This window comes from Microtus pennsylvanicus, chromosome 9, assembly GCF_037038515.1.
Source record: "Microtus pennsylvanicus isolate mMicPen1 chromosome 9, mMicPen1.hap1, whole genome shotgun sequence".
Classification (NCBI taxonomy): domain Eukaryota; kingdom Metazoa; phylum Chordata; class Mammalia; order Rodentia; family Cricetidae; genus Microtus; species Microtus pennsylvanicus.
The window spans coordinates 44,910,966-44,929,724 of NC_134587.1; the positions used below are offsets into that span (position 1 = coordinate 44,910,966).

At 47.8% G+C, this 18,759-nt stretch overlaps 1 protein-coding gene across 2 annotated transcripts in view; it reads left to right on the plus strand.

Annotated features, from left to right (window-relative positions):
• The window catches only part of Ptpa (protein phosphatase 2 phosphatase activator), a 32,060-nt gene that overhangs the window by 3,029 nt on the left and 10,272 nt on the right, over positions 1 to 18,759 (plus strand). For both annotated transcript variants that reach the window (XM_075985737.1, XM_075985738.1), the window contains exons 2-7: positions 3,948 to 4,045; positions 5,978 to 6,064; positions 11,686 to 11,811; positions 14,649 to 14,766; positions 16,771 to 16,870; positions 17,905 to 18,029. In XM_075985737.1, the coding sequence (XP_075841852.1) occupies positions 3,948 to 4,045; positions 5,978 to 6,064; positions 11,686 to 11,811; positions 14,649 to 14,766; positions 16,771 to 16,870; positions 17,905 to 18,029 (654 nt within the window). The remainder of the gene's footprint in view (positions 1 to 3,947; positions 4,046 to 5,977; positions 6,065 to 11,685; positions 11,812 to 14,648; positions 14,767 to 16,770; positions 16,871 to 17,904; positions 18,030 to 18,759) is intronic.

An 18,759-nucleotide genomic window follows, 5' to 3' on the forward strand; every position in this document is an offset into this window, starting at 1 on the left:
CTTATTGTTCTGCTTCATATAACATGGCCTCTGCTCTTGGGGTTGTAGCCAGGCCTGGAGGCCTTCTCCTCTGTGAAATAGTGTCTGGAGGGCAGTTTGTTGCAGGGAATAGATAGGTCTCTTTCAAGAGGCCTGGGTCCCAAAGATGATATGTGCAGGCTGTTTATTTGCAGTGGGAAGACATTCCTCATAAAATGTGCCCCATAAACTGGTTGGCTCCTCACCAGATTGGCTTCAAAGCTTTTTATTAAGCATCTGACTTGGAGTAGCAATTTACTATTAGGAAGGGCTGGGGTGGGGCTCTGGGAACAGTATATGTGTGGGGTGGGAGGAGTAGGGGGCAGAGGGGAGCTTGTGGACTTCCTGCGTGACCTTTTCCCTTCCTTCACCTTCTACAGTCTGGGAAGTTTATCATGCTCTTATCTCACTTTCTAACTTTCCCCTTAGGCCTCCAAGTCCTCTGGTACTTTTAGTTTCCTCACAGCATCTCCTGGAAGGCTCTGTCCTTGCCGCAGCTACTTTTACTGCCTGCAGGTTTTAGAGGAAGGCAGCAGGGCAGGTGTCTGTATGTGGAGCCTTGTTCACCTTCCTGAGAGCTGCATTATTAATTGCGGCTTACTGACCCACCATGTCTCCAATTGCAGACTTGGGCTTGAGCTCACACTCTGAAACCCACCCGCGGCAGGTGTGTTTACAGAGGTACAGTCCTAACCAAGCAAAAATATTTCAACAGTATATAAATGCCTTCACTAAGCAGGAGACACAAAGCCTATGAATGTCTACATATTAGTCTATGGACTTATTTTGGGACCAAACAATGATGGCACATGCCATTAATTCCAGCACTGGGAGGCAGAGGCAGGTGGATCTCTGAGTTTGAAACCAACAGAGCGAGTTCCAAGACAGCCAGGGCTACACAGAGAAAGTCTATCTCAAAAAAACAAACATTTTGCAAAAAAAAGAAAAAAGCAACAATTTAGGATTTTTTTTAGACTTTTGGGGATTTTGGGAAGCATAACTCTTTTATGACCATCAGGAACTTTGCTGTTTAACCCAGCAAAGTGTGAGCTGTTTGTACAAGAATGAGATTATACTACAAACTGTGACTGTTCTTCACTTGTTCCTATGCCTGTGATACAGGTATCTATTCCTTTTAAAAGCTATGAAGAAGGCAGGCCGTGGGTGGTGGTGGCGTACTTGGGAGACAGAGGCAGGCGGATCTCTGTGAGTCGAGGCTAGTTGTAGTTGGACTACAGAGAAAGTTCCAGGACAGCCATGACTGTTATACAGAGAAACCATGTCTCCAAAAACAAAAACAAAAGCTGGGCGGTGGTGGCGCATGCTTTTAATCCTAGCACTTGGGAGGCAGAGGCAGGCGGATCTCTGAGTTCGAGGCCAGCCTGGTCTACAAAAGCTAGTTCCAGGACAGGCTCCAAAACTACAGAGAAACCCTGTCTCAAAAATCCAAAAAAAAAAAAAAAGCCGGGCGGTGGTGGCACACGCCTTTAATCCCAGCACTCGGGAGGCAGAGGCAGGTGGATCTCTGTGAGTTTGAGGCCAGCCTGGACTACAAGAACTAGTTCCAGGACAGGAACCAAAAGCTACGGAGAAACCCTGTCTCAAAAAACCAAAAAAAAAAAAAAAAAAAAAAAAAAAGCCAAAAAAACCCCCCCCAAAAACCAAAAAAACCAGGGGGCCGGAAAGATGACTCAGGTTAAGAGCACTGGCTGCTCTTCCAAAGGTCCTGAGTTCAATTCCCAGCAACCATTGTGGCTCACTACCATCTGTAATGAGGTCTGGTGCCCTCTTCTGGCCTGCAGGAGTACATGCAGGCAGAACACTGGATACATAATAAATAAATAAATCTTAAAAAAAAAAAGCCAAAACCAAAAACATCCAAACAAAATTCTATCAAGTATAAAGGTCAAGGTCAACTTGATTTCCTTTTCTTTTTCTTTTTTTTGACAGACCCAGGCTGCCCGAGAATTTACTGTATATGATTATCCTCCTGCTTCAGCCTCCCATATCTTGAGACTATAGACAAGTGCAGTGATTGATTACAGGTACATACACCACCACCTGGCTTGCTTTTATTGTTTTAAGTGTCTTGTCCAGTTAGAGGTTGTTTTTGGGTTGTTGTCTGTTGAAATATGAGCGGAGCGGCGGGCTATGTTCCTGGCGCCCGGCCACCCACATGGCTAGCTTATGCCCCGAAGTAGTTACACGGAAACTGTATTCATTTAAACACTGCTTGGCCCATTAGTTCCAGCCTCTTATTGGCTAGCTCTTACATATTGATCTAACTCATTTCTAATAATCTGTGTAGCCCACGAGGTGGCTTACCAGGGCAGATCTTAACCTGCATCTGTCTGGAGTAGGAGAATCATGGCGACTCCCTGACTCAGCTTCTTTCTCCCAGCATTCTGTTCTGTTTACTCCACCCACCTAAGGGTTGGCCTATCAAATGGGCCTAGGCAGTTTCTTTATTAATTAACCAATGAAAGCAATAGATCAGAAAGAAATCGCTCCCACATTATTTCCCCTTTTTCTGTTTAAACAAAAAAGAAGGCTTTCATTTTAACATAGTAAAATTACATATAGTAAAACAGTTATCAAGCAAGAATTACAGTTACAATATTTATATCTATTTTATCTTTTATCATAACTAAGGAAAACTATAACTGTCCATTCTTCAACTCCATCAAAGACTCCAGAAGGATATAATATTACCTAAGCAAATAAGAAACAAACGACAGAGACATCTCGCTGCCTGGACAGTCACCCAAAGTTCCTCTGTACTGTTGGGGCATTCATCTTTGGCCTACAGGCCCATAGTATCCAGCAGACACCTCCGGTAGAGCATGAGACTCTTAATCTCAGGGTCGTGGGTTCGTGCCCCATGTTGGGCGCCAAGATGTAACGGCGTAAATGAATGCAGACAGATTGTAAAAATATATACAGCTTTAATGGGGAAATAGACTTACAGAACCACTGTTTCTGCGAAGACCAGGAAAGCAGAAGGGGCGGCTGGGCGCATGCCCGGCAGATTTATAGGTAAACATTAGCCCGAGGCAAACACGCCCCCTAAGGCTGGGCTTAACCCTACAGTTGTCCTCATGTTTTTTTGAGACAGGTATCTCACTGAACCAGGAACTATGGATTAAGCTAGGCTCTGGCCAGTGGGTTCCATGGATCCCCCTGAATGCCTCCCCAGCATTGGCCTGCTCTGTTTTCACTCCTTATAAAACGAAAGGCTGGAAGCTGGTGGGTTTGACTTGGCCTCAAAGGCTGGAGTCTTGTTTTAAAAACGAGAGAGAAGTGTGCAGTGGTGGCACATGCCTTTATCACAGCAGTCAGGAGGCAGAGACAGGCGGATCTCTGAGTTTGAGACCAGCCTGGTCTACAGAGTGAGTTCCAGGACAGACAGGTCTACACAGAGAAACCCTGTCTTGAAAACATTAAAAACATAACAAAAAAATAACAATTTGGCATTAGTTAGTTTGGAAGAATGGTTTGGGGGAAGAAGGAAAAACAATAGTAAAAGGAGAAGCCCATCGATGGTGGTGGCACATATCTTTACTCTTGGAAAGCAGAGGCTGCAGATCCCTGTGAGCTTAAGGCTAACCTGGTCTACAAGTCGAGTTCCAGGACAGCCAGGGCTACACTGAGAAACCCTCTATCTAAACAAAAAAACAAAGCAAAGCCCAATAAAACAAAAAAGAAAGAAAAAAGGGAGGGAGTGGTCCAGGTGTGGTGTTCTACTCCTTGATCCATGCCCTGAAAGACAAGACAGGTAGAGCTCTCTGAGTTTGTGATCAGGCTGATCTACAAAGTGAGGTCTAGGCTAGCCTGGGCTATACAGAGAGACCTTGCCTCCAAAAAGAAAGGAGGGATTGGAGGGAGGAGGAACTATTGATCATTTTGCCCCTTCTATTTTCTTTGTCCAGATTCTTCAGAGGAGACCCCTCCAGCTACTCAGAACTTTATCATTCCAAAAAAGGAGATCCACACCGTTCCAGATATGGGCAAATGGAAGCGGTCTCAGGTACGAGTGACGCCCGCACTTGAGTGTTGGAGCTGGGGGAGAATCTAAGGCTCTTTAATTGGTAGCTTTCCAGACAGCCCAGGGTTATGTGCCCCTTGACACTCCTGCTCTTGGCACCCAAGCTGTCAGTTCTAAGGAGGGAAATGAGAAGGTAGCTGTCTCCCTCCCTCCCACTCAGTGCACAGAGTTGCTTTATCAGGAAGGCCTGGCTGAGGCCCTGGTAAGTCTGGAGCGTCCCACTCTGGTTAAATCACATTCATCGCTCCTTTAATGTTATACTGAATGAACACGAATCTCCGAATTCTTGTTTGCAAGAACTACACACATAGGAGCCAGTGCAAAGGAGGAGAAGAGACTATACCTCGGCTAGGAACATGACTGCCCTAAAAATAGCTGGGAATTGAGATCCAGTTCCCTGGCAGTAGGCTGGCTTTCTCTGCTGCATAGCCCAGGAGGTGGGCAGAAGAAAGCTAATTGTGCCTCTTAGTCTTCCAGTCCAGAGCTGAGGAAAAGAAAGACCACTTGGAATTCTTAGAGAGGGCCTTGGGCCCAGCTCCAGTCAGCACTAATGCCAGGTCTGTAGCAGCCATGGAGTGTCATTTACATAGACGGCAGGCGCAAGGGCCCTTGCTTGTGGGACAGATTGTCCATGCCAAGTCTGCCAGACTTACAATGAGCAGCCGTATGCCTTGCTCCATTGGGTAGGAAAGGTCACAGGAACCTGTCCTTCCCTTCTTTCACAAGCCTGTCCTCTGACAGTTGCAGATGGATATCATGTTCTTTTCTGAGTTTTCACCAGGATAAGCACCATAGTCCCTTCGGCTGCTCAGAGGCCATGAATGGATCCCATTCATCATCCTAGTTGCTCTGTGGCTGAGTTTCTCAGCTCAGCACTGTTGAGTCTTGTAGGGGCAGTCCTTGAATGGCAGGCTCTAACGCTGACTCTACCTGCTAAATGTCACCAGATGCTGTCCATACCCTCCCAGTTGAGAGACTGTTCTTATCTGGAACTAGCTATTTGTCTGAACGTCTGTGACACCACCTTTTGCAGTCCATGGCAAACACCAGCTCTGGTTAGAACAAGGGATTGGTCTTGTCCTGTGTGGGGAAAGTTTCTGTGTGTGATCCCCCTGGTCTGCTGGAAGCCATCTTGCAGGCTTATGGGGGGCCTCTAGTATAGACTCACCCAATCTAAATGCCAAATGTTTGTTCTAATGTCTTATCATGGGTGTCCCAGAGGAAGAAAGTAAGATAAAGAAGAAACAAGATTGAATGGAGACACTTGCTCTCAGAAGCTGTTCCCCAGGGGCCCACATCTCAGTATTTTTTCTTCCTGTGCTAGCCTAACCTGCAACAAAGTAGGAAGAAAGTCCAGCTGATGGTGGGGCTAGTATGCCAGCCGGCAGACCATGGGCAGGAAACGGCTGGCGGCAGAGATTCTGCATTGTAGCTGCCACCCTGACCTGGGGAGATAGTTGGAAGATGACCTGGGGAAGGGAGTGTTGGGGCGTTGTTTGAATGTCTGCTGGTACAGGGTAGTGTCAGACATTTAGTGGTCACTCAGCTGTAGAGTTAGGCTGGCATACTAGCTCTGTATCTAATGAAATCTTGGTCCTGGAGAACCATGGGCTAATTACTTCTTAAAGTAACTTGTTTCTTTGTTAGTAAGGTGGTGACAACAGTGTCTTCCTGTTGGACTGTCTAAAGAAACTACCTACAGCAATTGTGAGCACTCACTCGGTAGACCTTGGCTAGGAATTAGCTGTGGTTGTGATCACTGAATGGCTGGCTTTATTGATGGAGCAGCCTGTGTATTTGGTGCTGTCTACTTCTGGTACTGAGTTGGGAGGGGGAGCTGGGGCAGCTGGGGTATCTGGGTGGAGCTACCATCTTCTGACACCATCTTCCTTCCCTCCTCTTCCCATTTGGCAGGCTTATGCTGACTATATCGGCTTTATCCTCACCCTCAATGAAGGTGTGAAAGGGAAGAAGCTGACCTTTGACTACAAAGTCTCTGAGGTAGGCACAGGCAAGGAGTCCTGCTATAGCCCACACAGGGTAATATCCATGGCAGGCTGATGCAGACGATGATTTGCCCAGCACAGTGCCGGAAGATTTGTGGCCCATATTCCTAATGTTTTAAATCTATGAATAAAATCACATTATAACTAAAAGCAAGGTAAATATGCAATTTTATAGTCTGTATTTTTTCTAATAGGTATTTTTTATTAAGCTTGAAATTAAAGATGACAGAAGGGGCTGGAGATGTGGCCAAGTGCTTGCCTAGCATACGCACAGCTCTGGGTTCCACGCCTAGAGCTGGAAAAAAAAATTAAGGTAGTAGATGAGTTCTCTGCAGAGATCTCTAGCGGAAGCACGCATGGCATCAATGGAGACCAAAATAGGGTTAGTTCTAGTTCTATAGTAGATCCAGCACCACACCTTCCCATGACAACCCTGGTGGTAGTGCACAGGCACTCCTCCTGTCTGTTGGTACAACTGGTCACCCTGCTGAGACGTTCCCTCATTTGTTTTAACAGTCCTGACTGCAGCTGTGTCCCTGGGCACTGTTGCTCTGAGCATTTGACAAGGAGATCTGTGGGCCATTTCCTCACCTTCATTCCTAGCCGAAATTCTAGCTGAGCAGAGAGCACGGGCAGGCTTTTGGGATCTCCCTGTCTAATAGTTACTCTGGTTCTTTTAGAGACAGACTTGATTCCAGGAAAGGCATGGACTGGGAACAGATGGCCAGCCACCTCTACCACTGGAGGGTGTAGTCTTCCTTGTACATGCTGTTGCAACGCCATCTCCCAGAACTAGGTCCCAGGTTTCCAGTGGCCTCTTAGGTTCATGTCCCAGTTGGCCCAGGGCCACCCTGAGCCTCTTATCTCAGACAACCAGTGGCTGAGTAGCCTCTTAGCACTTTGGCTCTCTGCCCTCTAGTTACAGCTGGAGCCTATTGAGTAAGGTCTGGCCTTGTCCTGGCCTAGTTTCTTCATATGTCCTAGGCTAACATTGCCCTCTTTTAGCCTTCGTACCAGGTCAACTGCTGGGTGCTATAGTCTTGCTCTTTCTACTAGATAGGAGCTAGGACTGCACTGAGGAGAGACAGCTGGCCCTTGAGAGCTAACCCATAAGTGACTCCCTGAATTGGCTCTTTTTGGGCTGTGACTTTGGGTAAAGACTGACAGGGAGGATGAGCTCAGCAGTGCCCAGTATGCTGGAAACATCAAGGGGAGCTAATTAAAGGAGAATTCATAATTACCCCAGCCAGGACTGAGCTGCCAATCCCCTTGGGTCCTCAGTTGCTCCAGAGTTTCTATGGGAGCAGTCCTCACTGATCAGGTATTGCCTTGACTGAAGGGCTGCTCTTTTGGCAGTATCATACTGTGTTTCAGGGTTTGCCAGCACACCGCCTCCCAGCTGAGTGGCTTTGCTCCCCCCACCCCAGCTTTTGTTAGTCCTGGGGACAGAACCTAACACTCTGCACACACTAGGCAAGAGCGCTACACTAAATCGTGTCTCTATCTCCAATTCACTGGGTAACCTAGGCTGCCTTCAAACTTGTGATCTTCCTGCTTCTGCCTTCCAAGTACCAGGATTATAGGTTTTCATCACCTATAATCCTTCCTTCTTGTCCTTTCTTTTTTTAAAAAAAAATATTTATTTATTATGTATACAATATTGTGTTTGTGTGTCTGCCTGCCTGCCAGAAGGGAACACCAGACCCCATTACAGATGGTTGTGAGCCACCATGTGGTTACTGGGAATTGAACTCAGGACCTTTGGAAGAGCAAGCAATGCTCTTAACCTCTGAGCCATCTCTCCAGCCCCTTCTTGTCCTTTCTTGCCCTCTGTAGAGTGGCTTGGCCCTCGGTGTAGAACATGAGGTGGGGAGCCACTAGGATCCCATGTGCAGAGGTTATCGTGTGCTGAAAGCCTCTGCTGTTCTTAGCTCCGTGTCAGCAGGTTCACTCAGGCTCACTCGGCTCTAACTTTCTTTTTTTTTTTTAAAGATTTATTTATTCACTATGTATACAGTATTCTGTCTGCATGTACACCTGCAGGCCAGATCTCATTACAGATGGTTGTGAGCCACCATGCGGTTGCTGGGAATTGAACTTAGGACCTCTAGAATAGCAGGCAGTACTCTTAACCTCTGTCTGAGCCATCTGTCTCTCCAGTTCCCTCAGCTCTAATTTTCCACCAGATGTTCTTGCTTTAGCTGGGGCACTGCCTAAGCTGGATCCATCCCTGTGCTTACCTCAGTGGGTGTACAGCCATAGCCAATTTGGTCCCCAGAAGTCTCCTGTGTTGTCGGGCAGCAGAAGGTACCAATCATAGCATGTAGCCATGGCTGTGTATAAGGCTTTTCTTGTCGCACTCAGCACAGCACCCAGAGCTCCTATGTCCTCTTAAGTACAACACAGATAGCTCTCAAGAGAGAGTGGAGGGACCTAGGCTAGTGATTTCCATACAACCAGAAGCAGCGTAAAAACCACAGCAAGGTAGAGAGTTTGTCTAGACCCATGACAACAAGTTGTTCTTTAGATTATACCTATGCTAGTACTGGAGAGGGTTTCTATTTTGTATTGTTTGTTGTTTGCTTTTTTTTTTTTTTTTAAAGAAAGGGTGATGGGTCGGAAAGCTTTTGTTTGTTTTTGAGACAGGGTCCCTCTATATAGCCTTACCTGGCCTGGATCTTACTGTGTAGACCAGACTGAACTTGAACTCACAGAGATCCTCTTACTTTTGCCTCCTGAGTTCTGGAATGAAAGGCATTTGATACCACACCTTATTGTGTTGTTTCTTTTGCCTTTGTGGGTTTCTTTTGTGTGTGTGTGGGGGGGGGGGAGCAGGGAGTTTTGAGGCTGGGAGTCAGGGCTTTTCTGTAGCCCTGACTGTCCTGACTTTGAACTCAGAGTGCCTCTACCACCAGGGCAGAATGAGAAGTTGCCAAGTATAGTCAAGAGACACTGCTATAGGGATGGGAGGGGCACAAGTTATTCTTTGTGCTTTGGGGTGAGATGGGGTGGTTCCAGCCCAGGATTGCTTCTCTCTCCAGCCCTTCTCTCCCAGCAGGCCAGACAGTAGATACAGAAGGAGGAGCTATGAGTCTCTTAATTATTTACTAACCCAGCTGAGCTAGCTTCTGGGTCCAGGCTCCTGCTGGCCTTAGGAGCCACATTCTTTATCTGTCCCCTTTAGTGCCTTGTCTGGGCTGATCTCCAGGGAGCCTGGTGCTTCCTGGGGCTAAGATGCCCCACCCTCCTGCAAGGCCCACTTGCTTTGGTTTGTACTCAGCAGCAGTTCCTGTGACCTGCTTCTCACAGAGCCTGGCTCTGGCAGCACTTGCGCTTACAGTTCAGCAAGGCATTTTTACGCCACTCTAGCCACCACCTCAGCGACAGGTCACTTCTTCCTCCATAGGTGAGGAGGTGGGAAGAGCAGCCTTCGGGGCCAGTGTGACGCTGTATGGCTAGAGTCCTTGCAGCTGGGGTCACTGGAGCCCTAGTCCTCACTGCAGGTGCACAGCCTCGGCCCTACCCAGTTCCAGGATCTCCTGGAGATTTCCCTTTATGCTGAGCATTCCCATTGACACAGACAGAATCTGCCTCCTAGCAGGGACCCTCTTCCGAAGGCTTCCTGGCCTGAGTTGCCACACAGTCTTACAGCCCTTAATCCTGGCTTGTTTCTCCAAGCTACACCTGTGCCTGAAGGAACGCGTGGATGGACGCCTGACCTGATTCCTCTTTAAACAGCATTTGATATGCTGGTGCCTCCCACGCCTGTGATTCTGCTTCCTGGTGCTGGGGCGGGTGTGTGTGTGTGTCTGGGGGGGGGCATGGAGAGATGGGTTCTTAGGCTGCCAGCTCTCGAAGCTTTGTACAGTAATCCCAGATTGGCACCAAGACAGCACTTCAGAATTGTGAACCAGTATTGTGTCTGGTAATGAAATATGAAGAAAGTCTAGACATTTAACAATAAGGACCATTAAGGGGGTTACAGCATTCTGTGTATACACTGGTGTAAAATGAGGTTCGGGGGAAAGGAACAGGCTAAGGCACTTGTCCATTGTCCAGTTTCAGGGTCTGCAGGCATTATGTATAGCCCATTGCTTTGTGGCAGGCTCTTTCCCTCATGTTTGGAAGAAAAAGACAAGCTTAGGTCTCTAAGTAGCTCAGTGCTGTTTTAGTAGTGTTGGAGGCAGGCTGTCTGCCTGTGGAGTTAGTTCTCGGAGTGTTGAGCAGAGGAGCACTAGAGAAAACAAGCCAGGGTGTTCAGATGTGGGTGGTGTTGGTTTGGGGAGGTCAGGGTTACTGGCTGTATTAGTTACTTCTATTGCTGTGATCAGTACCCGACAAGAAGCAGCTTAAGGGAGAGGGTTATTCTGGCTTGCAGTTGAGGTCCAGTTCATCATGGCAGGGAAGGTAGAACCAGCTGAAGGGATGTGGGGTGGTTGTTCGCATGGCATCCCCAGTCAGGAAGTAGAGATGAAGGCTGGTGCTCGGCTGGATTTCTCTTCTTATCCTAATTATTCAGACTGGGATCCCACCTGTAGAGTGATGCTACCCACATTCAGTTAAAGCATTTAGAAAATGCCCTAGAGACATACACAGAAGGATGCTTCTACAGGGGATCTGAATGGGTCATGGTGACAATAAGATTGTCTTAGTGTTTCTATGGCTGTGATAAAGCACCATAACCAGCAGGGTGTGGTGTTGCACACTTTTAATCCCAGCACTCAGGAGGCCGAGGCAGGCAGATCTCTGTGAGTTTGAGACTAGCCTGGTCTACACAGTGAGTTCCAGGACAGCTAGGGTTGTTACACAAAAAAACCCTAGCTTGGAAAAATCCTTTAAAAGGGGGGGGGGCACCTTAACCAAAAGCAGCTTTGGAGAGGAAAGGTTTTATTTTCCCTTGCAACACTACTCTTGCGTCACAGTGTAGCTCTGAGGGGAGTCAGGGCAGGAGCTTGAGTGGAGGCCTGGAGGAGTATGTACCGCTTACTGGTTTATTCTTCCATGGCTTGCTCAGCCGGGCTGGCCTTGAACTCAGAGATCCGACTGCCTCTGTCTCATCCCGAACGCTAGGATTAAAGGATTGCACCGCCGCTGCCCAGCTTCAGCCTGTTTCTTACAGAACCCAGGCCACCTGTCCAGGATTAGCACCGCCCACAGTAAGCTGGGCCCTCCTTTATCAATCATCAATCAAGAAAATGCCACACACTTGCCCAATAGGCCAGTCTAGTGGAACATTTCCTCAACTAAGGTTCCCTTTTCCCAAATGGTGCTAACTTTGTCTAACCAGCACAGAGATGACGTACCACACTGCATTTCTCTTCTCTTCTGTCATACATCCGTGCTGTTCAGTGAAAGACTTCAGTCACATCTGCTTTAACAAAGGTCGGGGCTGGGGTTTGTACCTATCTACCCATGACACTGGTCTGTCAGCCGAGTGTAATTTCCTCTCTGAAGGGAAGGTTACTCCCTGACCCTCCTTCATATTCAGGACAGTTAAGAATGAGAATAACAGCTAGGCCAGCCTAGGGGCCACCTCCTACAGCAATTGAGACTTCCTTCTGTGGCTCTAGCAGGGCTGCCAGTCACTGGTGTGGTTCCTCTATTTCACCTTCACAGGCCATTGAGAAGCTGGTGGCTCTTCTCGATACGCTGGATAGGTGGATTGATGAAACCCCACCGGTGGACCAGCCCTCCCGGTTTGGAAACAAGGCCTACAGGACCTGGTATGCCAAACTTGATCAGGTAAGACTTGTCAGAGCACAGGGTGGGCCGGGCCAGTGGGAGGACTGTTATGGCTCCAGATGGGGCAAGGTAATTTGTCAGAATGGCAGTTTTATTTATCTAACTGCAGGCATGGCTATCCCATGTATGAGGCTGCTTATTAAATAATTTTATTAGCCTCAGATTGGAAATGACACGTCAACTATAGTACTGTGAAGTACTATACAGCTGTGAAAAGGAATAGGAAGCTGGGAGGTGGTGGCACACGCCTTTTTAATCCCTGCTCCTGGGAGACAGGCAGACAGAAAAAAAAATCCCCCCAAAAAGAATAAGGAAAACCCGGGCATGAGTGCACACCCTGAATCCCAGTTTTTGGGTGGGAGAAGTCAATGGATTCCTGTGAGTTTGAGGCCAGCCTGATCTCTATAACAAGTTTCAAGCCAGCAGGGCTACATAATGAGACCCTATCTTAAAAAACAAAACAAGCAATATGATTTTTAAAAAGCTCCAGTCTTTTTTTTTTTTTTTTTTTTTTTTTTTTGTTTTCGAGACAGGGTTTCTCTGTAGCTTTGGTTCCTGTCCTGGAACTAGCTCTTGTAGACCAGGCTGGCCTCGAACTCCCAGAGATCCGCCTGCCTCTGCCGCCTGAGTGCTGGGATTAAAGGCGTGCGCCACCACCGCCGGCAAGCTCCAGTCTTTAAAAAAACTCTTCACACCTAAAAGGTCCCAGTTCTCTTTAAAATCTGAGTCTTAACTAGGCTCTTATAAAATAGAAAATAAGGGGGGGGATGATCAAGGTATAGTTATGATCAAATCAAAGCAGAACCAGAATTCAATGGTATTTAAAAAAAAAAAACCCTCAGCTTCTCACATGTAGAATTCACACATGATCTTTTAGGCTCTCCAAAGGGCTTGGCCAGCCTGTGTCTCCTGCTCTGTCATCTGCAGCACACATAGCTTGTCTTGTAGGCTCAGTTCTACTTCACTCTTTCTACGATCCTCGTGCCTTCAGTGTCCTGTAGTTTCTATTGCAGTGGAATTGTGGGGCATCTGTTTCTTACAGAACCCAGGCCACCTGTCCAGGATTAGCACCGCCCACAGTAAGCTGGGCCCTCCTTTATCAATCATCAATCAAGAAAATGCCACACACTTGCCCACTAACTGTGGGGTCATTAGTGCACCATCACTAATGCCCCCACACCCCAGCCTCTCTTCAGGGACTCTGACCTTGCCACTTGATGTCAAGCCCCAGCTTCTCTCCTCCATGACTCTTCATGCCTTCAAAATCAAACCACGTGGAGACTCTTACATGTTGCCCAGTTTAGCTTCCAACTGGAGATGTAGTCTTGCCCAGAGCAGCTTGTCTACACAGGTTATCTGGTGAAATATTTCCCAGAAGACTTCTCCTTAATGATGCTGATCTTGTATTAATCGCAGCTGATTTCTCAGCACCAGCTGACCAGAAACCATCACATGAGCAGCCTCTGTAGAATCTGCTTCTTTGTGAAACTTGGCAAGCCAGGCCTCCATTGTCTGCATTTTTCTCAATACTCTGCCAAGCTCCCACAGAACAGCCCATTAAGCTCTGAGGTCTTGATATCTTTTCCAGCTGTGTGTGCCAAACCACAACCTTCCAACAAAACATGGTCAGATCCACTGATACAACACCCCACTCCTGGTACCAGTTTTTGTTCTGTTACTTTGTTCATGGTGTATATTGTTTGAATCTAAAGCCAGAATTCATTCACTTTTTTTGTTTGTTTTTGTTTTTTGAAACAGGGTTTTGCTTTCCTGGAACTAGCTCTTGTAGACCAGGCTGGCCTCGAACTCATAGAGATCTGTCTGCCTCTGCCACCCAAGTGCTGGAATTAAAAGCGTGTGCCACCACTGCCTGGCAAATCTTTGTAATGCACCTTCCACCCAGTCAAGCTGTAGAACATTTCAGCTTTCCAGGAGGGCCCCTCAGACTGGAGAGAGTTGATGTACACCAACTCTCCCGTACATGGATTTTTTTGTTGTTGTTTTTTTTGTTTTTCGAGACAGGGTTTCTCTGTGGCTTTGGAGCCTGTCCTGGAACTAGCTCTGTAGACCAGGCTGGTCTCGAACTCACAGAGATGCTAGGATTAAAGGCGTGCGCCACCATCGCCCAGCCTCCCATACATGGATTTTATTTGCATGTTTTTGAATTTCATGTTTTTGTAGCCTCCTTTCCTTGATGATGTTATATGTAGGTCAGATCTGTCACGTTGTCACTTGTGGCTTATCTTTTTCTTTGTTGTGCAGTAGTTTGCTGCAGAAGTGTGCACAGGTTTACTCATTCTGCTATTTGGGTACATTCTAGTTGATTTTTTGTTTTCTTTTGTTTTGTTTTCTGAGACAGGGTTTTTCTGTGTAGCCCTGGCTGTCCTAGAACTGGCTCTGTAGACCAGCCTGGCCACGAACTCAGTGATCCACTTGCCTCTGCCTCCTGAGTGCTGGGATTAAAGGTGTGCACCACCACCCACCTGACTGCTAGTGGCATTTTTATGTTTTGGCTACCATAAACAATACTGTTAGGAACATTTCATGTGTCTATCATGGCAGTCTTACTGTGCTGGGAATAGAACCAACAACTAGGGACACAAAGACTTGATGGCCCATAATCTCTCTGGGCCTTTGGTGAACTACCACATAGGAGACTTGATCTTTTGTCTTGCTCCCAGTGTCACTCCAGGTGTCTCTCTGTTATGTCCCCTCCCCATTTCTCTGGCTGGTCAGAACTGGGAAGAAGGCCAGGCTAGCAGATGCTGCCCCTGGGTGCCTGCTCCTCAGATAATGCCTAATCTACTGCCACCACTGTATGTCTCTTGTATTATCAGGAAGCAGAGAACTTGGTGGCCTCAGTGGTCCCCACCCACCTGGCGGCTGCTGTACCTGAAGTGGCAGTTTACTTGAAGGAGGCTGTGGGGAACTCCACACGCATTGACTATGGCACAGGTATCTGCTGCTGAGGGCTTTGAGTGACTGGGGCCTTGCTGCTTTCTGTATGTTGCCTGGGCTGCTTTCTTCGTGTTCCACGTGTGTGTGTGTGTGTGTGTGTGTGTGTGTGTGTGTGTGCGCGCGTGTGTCCGTGTCCCCATGTGTCTGTGTCTGTCCAGGGGATGGGGGTGGGCGGGCACTGTGCTCAATTTTATTCCACCAGATGGCGCTACTGCCACAGGCATGGCACCTACTGAGACTTGGTTTCTTTGTGGAGCTGGCATCTGATTAAGCTCTTCATTCTAGTAGCGGTTTATTGAGCACGTACTCAAGGTAGCTGCCTGTAGAAGTCCACTCTCCCTGCCATCTCTTGTCTCTTAGCCCTTTTCTTTGTGCTGCCGGGTTTTGGTTCTGTTATCCATTTCAGCCAGACTGTTGTGGGTACCTTAGATAGTGTTCTCTCTTTCTCTCTCTCTCTCTTTTTTTTTTGTTTTTCGAGACAGGGTTTCTCTGTGGTTTTGGAGCCTGTCCTGGAACTAGCTCTTGTAGACCAGGCTGGTCTCGAACTCACAGATGCTGGGATTAAAGGCGTGCGCCACCACTGCCCGGCTTTAGATAGTGTTCTCTAGGTCAGGGATGACCCCTGCTGTGGTACAGGCTGCCTTTGTTCTCTCCCCTAAAGCCGGCGTGTGAGAGCTATGTTGCCTCCCACTTGGTTGGGAAGGGAGTACCAGAGGGAGCCTGATTCCAGAGCAGGCCCTGGAGAACATTTCTCTGGAGCCTGAACCTGGGAGAACTTCGTCCTTGGCTCACCTTGTTGCTGGGAGCAGTTCTGAGACCCTGGATGTGGACAGTTTTAGTTAAAACCCACGTAGGAGGAGGTGGAGGCGGAGGCAGGCGGATCTCTGAGTTTGAGGCCAGCTTGGTCTACAGAGTGAGTTCCAGGACAGCCAAGGCTACACAGAGAAACCCTGTTTCAACCCCTCCCCCCGCAAACAAACCCAACTAGGGAAAAAAAAATTCCCATTACAGGGTTTCTCTGTATAGCCCTGGCTGTCCTGCACCTCACTCATAGACCAGGCTAAGCTCAAATTCAAAGATCCACCTTACTCCGCCTCCCAAGTACTGGGACTGAAGGCTTGTGCCACCAGTGCTTGGCTAGAAAAAGATTTCTAGGGCAGTGGGTTCATCTGGAAATTTGTAGGTGAAAGTAATTGAGTATATGTGCTTCTAGATTCTGGCAGACTCTATAGAAATAGCCTGAAACAGCTGGCTTCACCTCCTTCCAGATTCTTACCACATAAGAATGGGGCCAAGCTCCAGCCAGTGCCTTTTACAGAACTTACTGTTGCTGGTGGGTGTGACAGGGAGAGAAAAGAGGGTACCTTAGTCTTATAATCTGTCCACATGTTCCCAGTGCTCATGGGACCCCGTCCAAGCTTCTTACCATGGCTATTCTGGTGAGAGGCTTTCCCTGTCCTCTGCTGAGGACACACTGCTTACTTGCCTTGGGCCTTTGCATGTGCTGTTGCTCCTGCCTGTTTCCTACTGTGCCTTTTCCCCAGCTATTTGTTACCCATTCCTCTTTTATTCCAGACATTTCCTTAGGGGAAAACCTTGAACTCTGAAATCAGGGTTCCCCTGGGATGTGCCTCAGGTACCCACCTGACTCCTGCATAGCTAGACTCACAATAGTAACTGTATATTTAATGTCTGTGGTTTCTGACAGACCATGAGCTCTTTGAGGCAAGGACTCCTTTGTCACTGGCACCCAGCATGGATAGTGACTGCCCACATAGTAGGTGCTCAATAAGCGTGGGTTGCTAAGGTGTCAAACCCATAAAGTAAGATGCAAGTACCTGTGCAGGATTGACACCGAGGCCCATCAGGACAAGCGCCAGTGCTTGTGGCTGGTGAAAGGCCCAGGGCTTTGGGACAGGGGGGCGGCCTTCCTCCTCAACTGAGCTGGATGATGGGGACTTCTACTGCAAGATATCAGCTTGAGCTGTGTTTCTTCCCCAGGGCACGAGGCTGCCTTTGCTGCTTTCCTCTGTTGTCTCTGCAAGATCGGGGTGCTCCGGGTGGACGACCAAGTGGCTATTGTCTTCAAGGTGTTTGATAGGTGAGAGTTGACTTGGCGGGAAGAGATAGTGTTCCCCATACCATGCGGAAGCACTGTTCTGAGGCAGCTCCCTATGATGTAGCAGCTGCCTCCCTCTCATAGAAGAGGAATCAGAAGGTCTCTGCTGAGGTCACAGTCCACCAAAGGTAGGAGGCAGATTCTTCTGGGCAGCACAAGTGTGCAGTGCAGTTGGAATTTTCTCTAGGTCACCAACCAGCTCCCAAATACAGACACAGAGACTTAGCTTATTATGAGTGCTCGTCCTTAACCTAGGCTTGTCCCACTAGGTCTTTTAACTTAATTTAACCTATTTCTAGTCGTCTATGTTTTACCTTGGGCCTTTTCTCTTTCATTCTGTATGTCCTACTTTCCTGCTTCTTCCATGTCTTGCTGGCCTCTGGCATCTCCTTTTCTTTCTTATTGAGCCTAAATTTCTCCTTCCACATAACTCTCCCTGCCCCAAAGTCCCACCTATATCTCCTTCCTCACTATTGGCCATTCAGCTTTTTATTAGACCAACCAGGTACCTTAGGCAGGCAAGGTAAAACAACAACACTTCTTTACATTGTTAAACAAATATTGCACAACACAAACAAATGCAACATCTCTTTACATAGTTAAACAAATGCAGTACATCATTGCATAGCTAACAAATACTCCACAACAGTACAGAGACCTGTTCTGAGCTGCAGGGGTCCCAGGGGTATACTGGTGTGCTGGTGTTGAGGCAAAGTATAGCCGTGCAAGTTACCTAGAAACACAGTTTCTGATACCTGACTTCTTGGATTTCACTTACTTTCCAGTGGTGCCTGAGGTTAGAGAAAAGGACTTCTGCCTAAGGTCTTGCAAGTTTCCAGGGTTGACACTAAGCCTGGTGTGTGGGATTTTTGTCTTTGCCTGACAGAAGTATGAGGGGAAAGAAAAAGCTCTGTTGGCTCTTCCCGCCTCACCACTGTCCCTACCCTTCCTGTGCTGAAGTGCACCATGTTTTACCTGTCTCTCTTTTCTCCCTGCTCCCCCTCACCCCGGCACAGGTACCTCGAGGTTATGCGGAAGTTGCAGAAGACGTACAGGATGGAACCTGCAGGCAGCCAGGGTGTGTGGGGTCTGGATGACTTCCAGTTCCTGCCCTTCATATGGGGCAGCTCACAGCTCATAGGTACTAGTAGATGGTCATCTCTCTCTACCTTGAACCCCAAGTCCTTCCTTTTTCCTTCCTCCTGCCCAGTGCACATAATGGCAGCTTGTAGAGCAGGACATTAGATCTGCTATTGCTGTTGACTTAGTGCTTTTAGCCAGTGTGACCAGCTGGAGGATATGAAGGTGGAGTACCACCAGAATCATGGATAGTGACATAGACTGAAGCAGGGCACGTGCCTGGTGCATAATGGACTGGTGTGAATGCATGCATTCCCTGCAACAGCTGTGGAGTTTAAGTTGAAAATTTGGGCCTCTTTTGATTTGGCAATCATCCATCTCATCCACTGTTGTTATGGAACTCTATGCAGTGGGCATATGGGAAGTTGCTGCCAAATGCTGTTTCCTGTGTGCTTCCCAGGTCTGCTCTGCCATGCTCCTCATTTTGAAATGATTATCCAGGCATGTCAGCATCTTGGGATCCACCATTGGGTGGAGTTAGTGATCATCTTTAGTTTTATGGAGAATGAGTTGCCACTAATTAATACTCAGAAATGCCTAATGCCTGAGAACTTGCCATTTTAGATACCTCTACCACAGTCTTCTCAGGGACGCCAGGAAGATTTAAGAGCAGGCTCCATACCTAGTATGGCCTCAGCATCTGACAGGGTAGAGGGGCATGCTATTCTAGTCTTGTTATATAGATGTAGAAGGCTGGAGTCATCCATCTAAGGTCTCGCTGCCATGTGCTG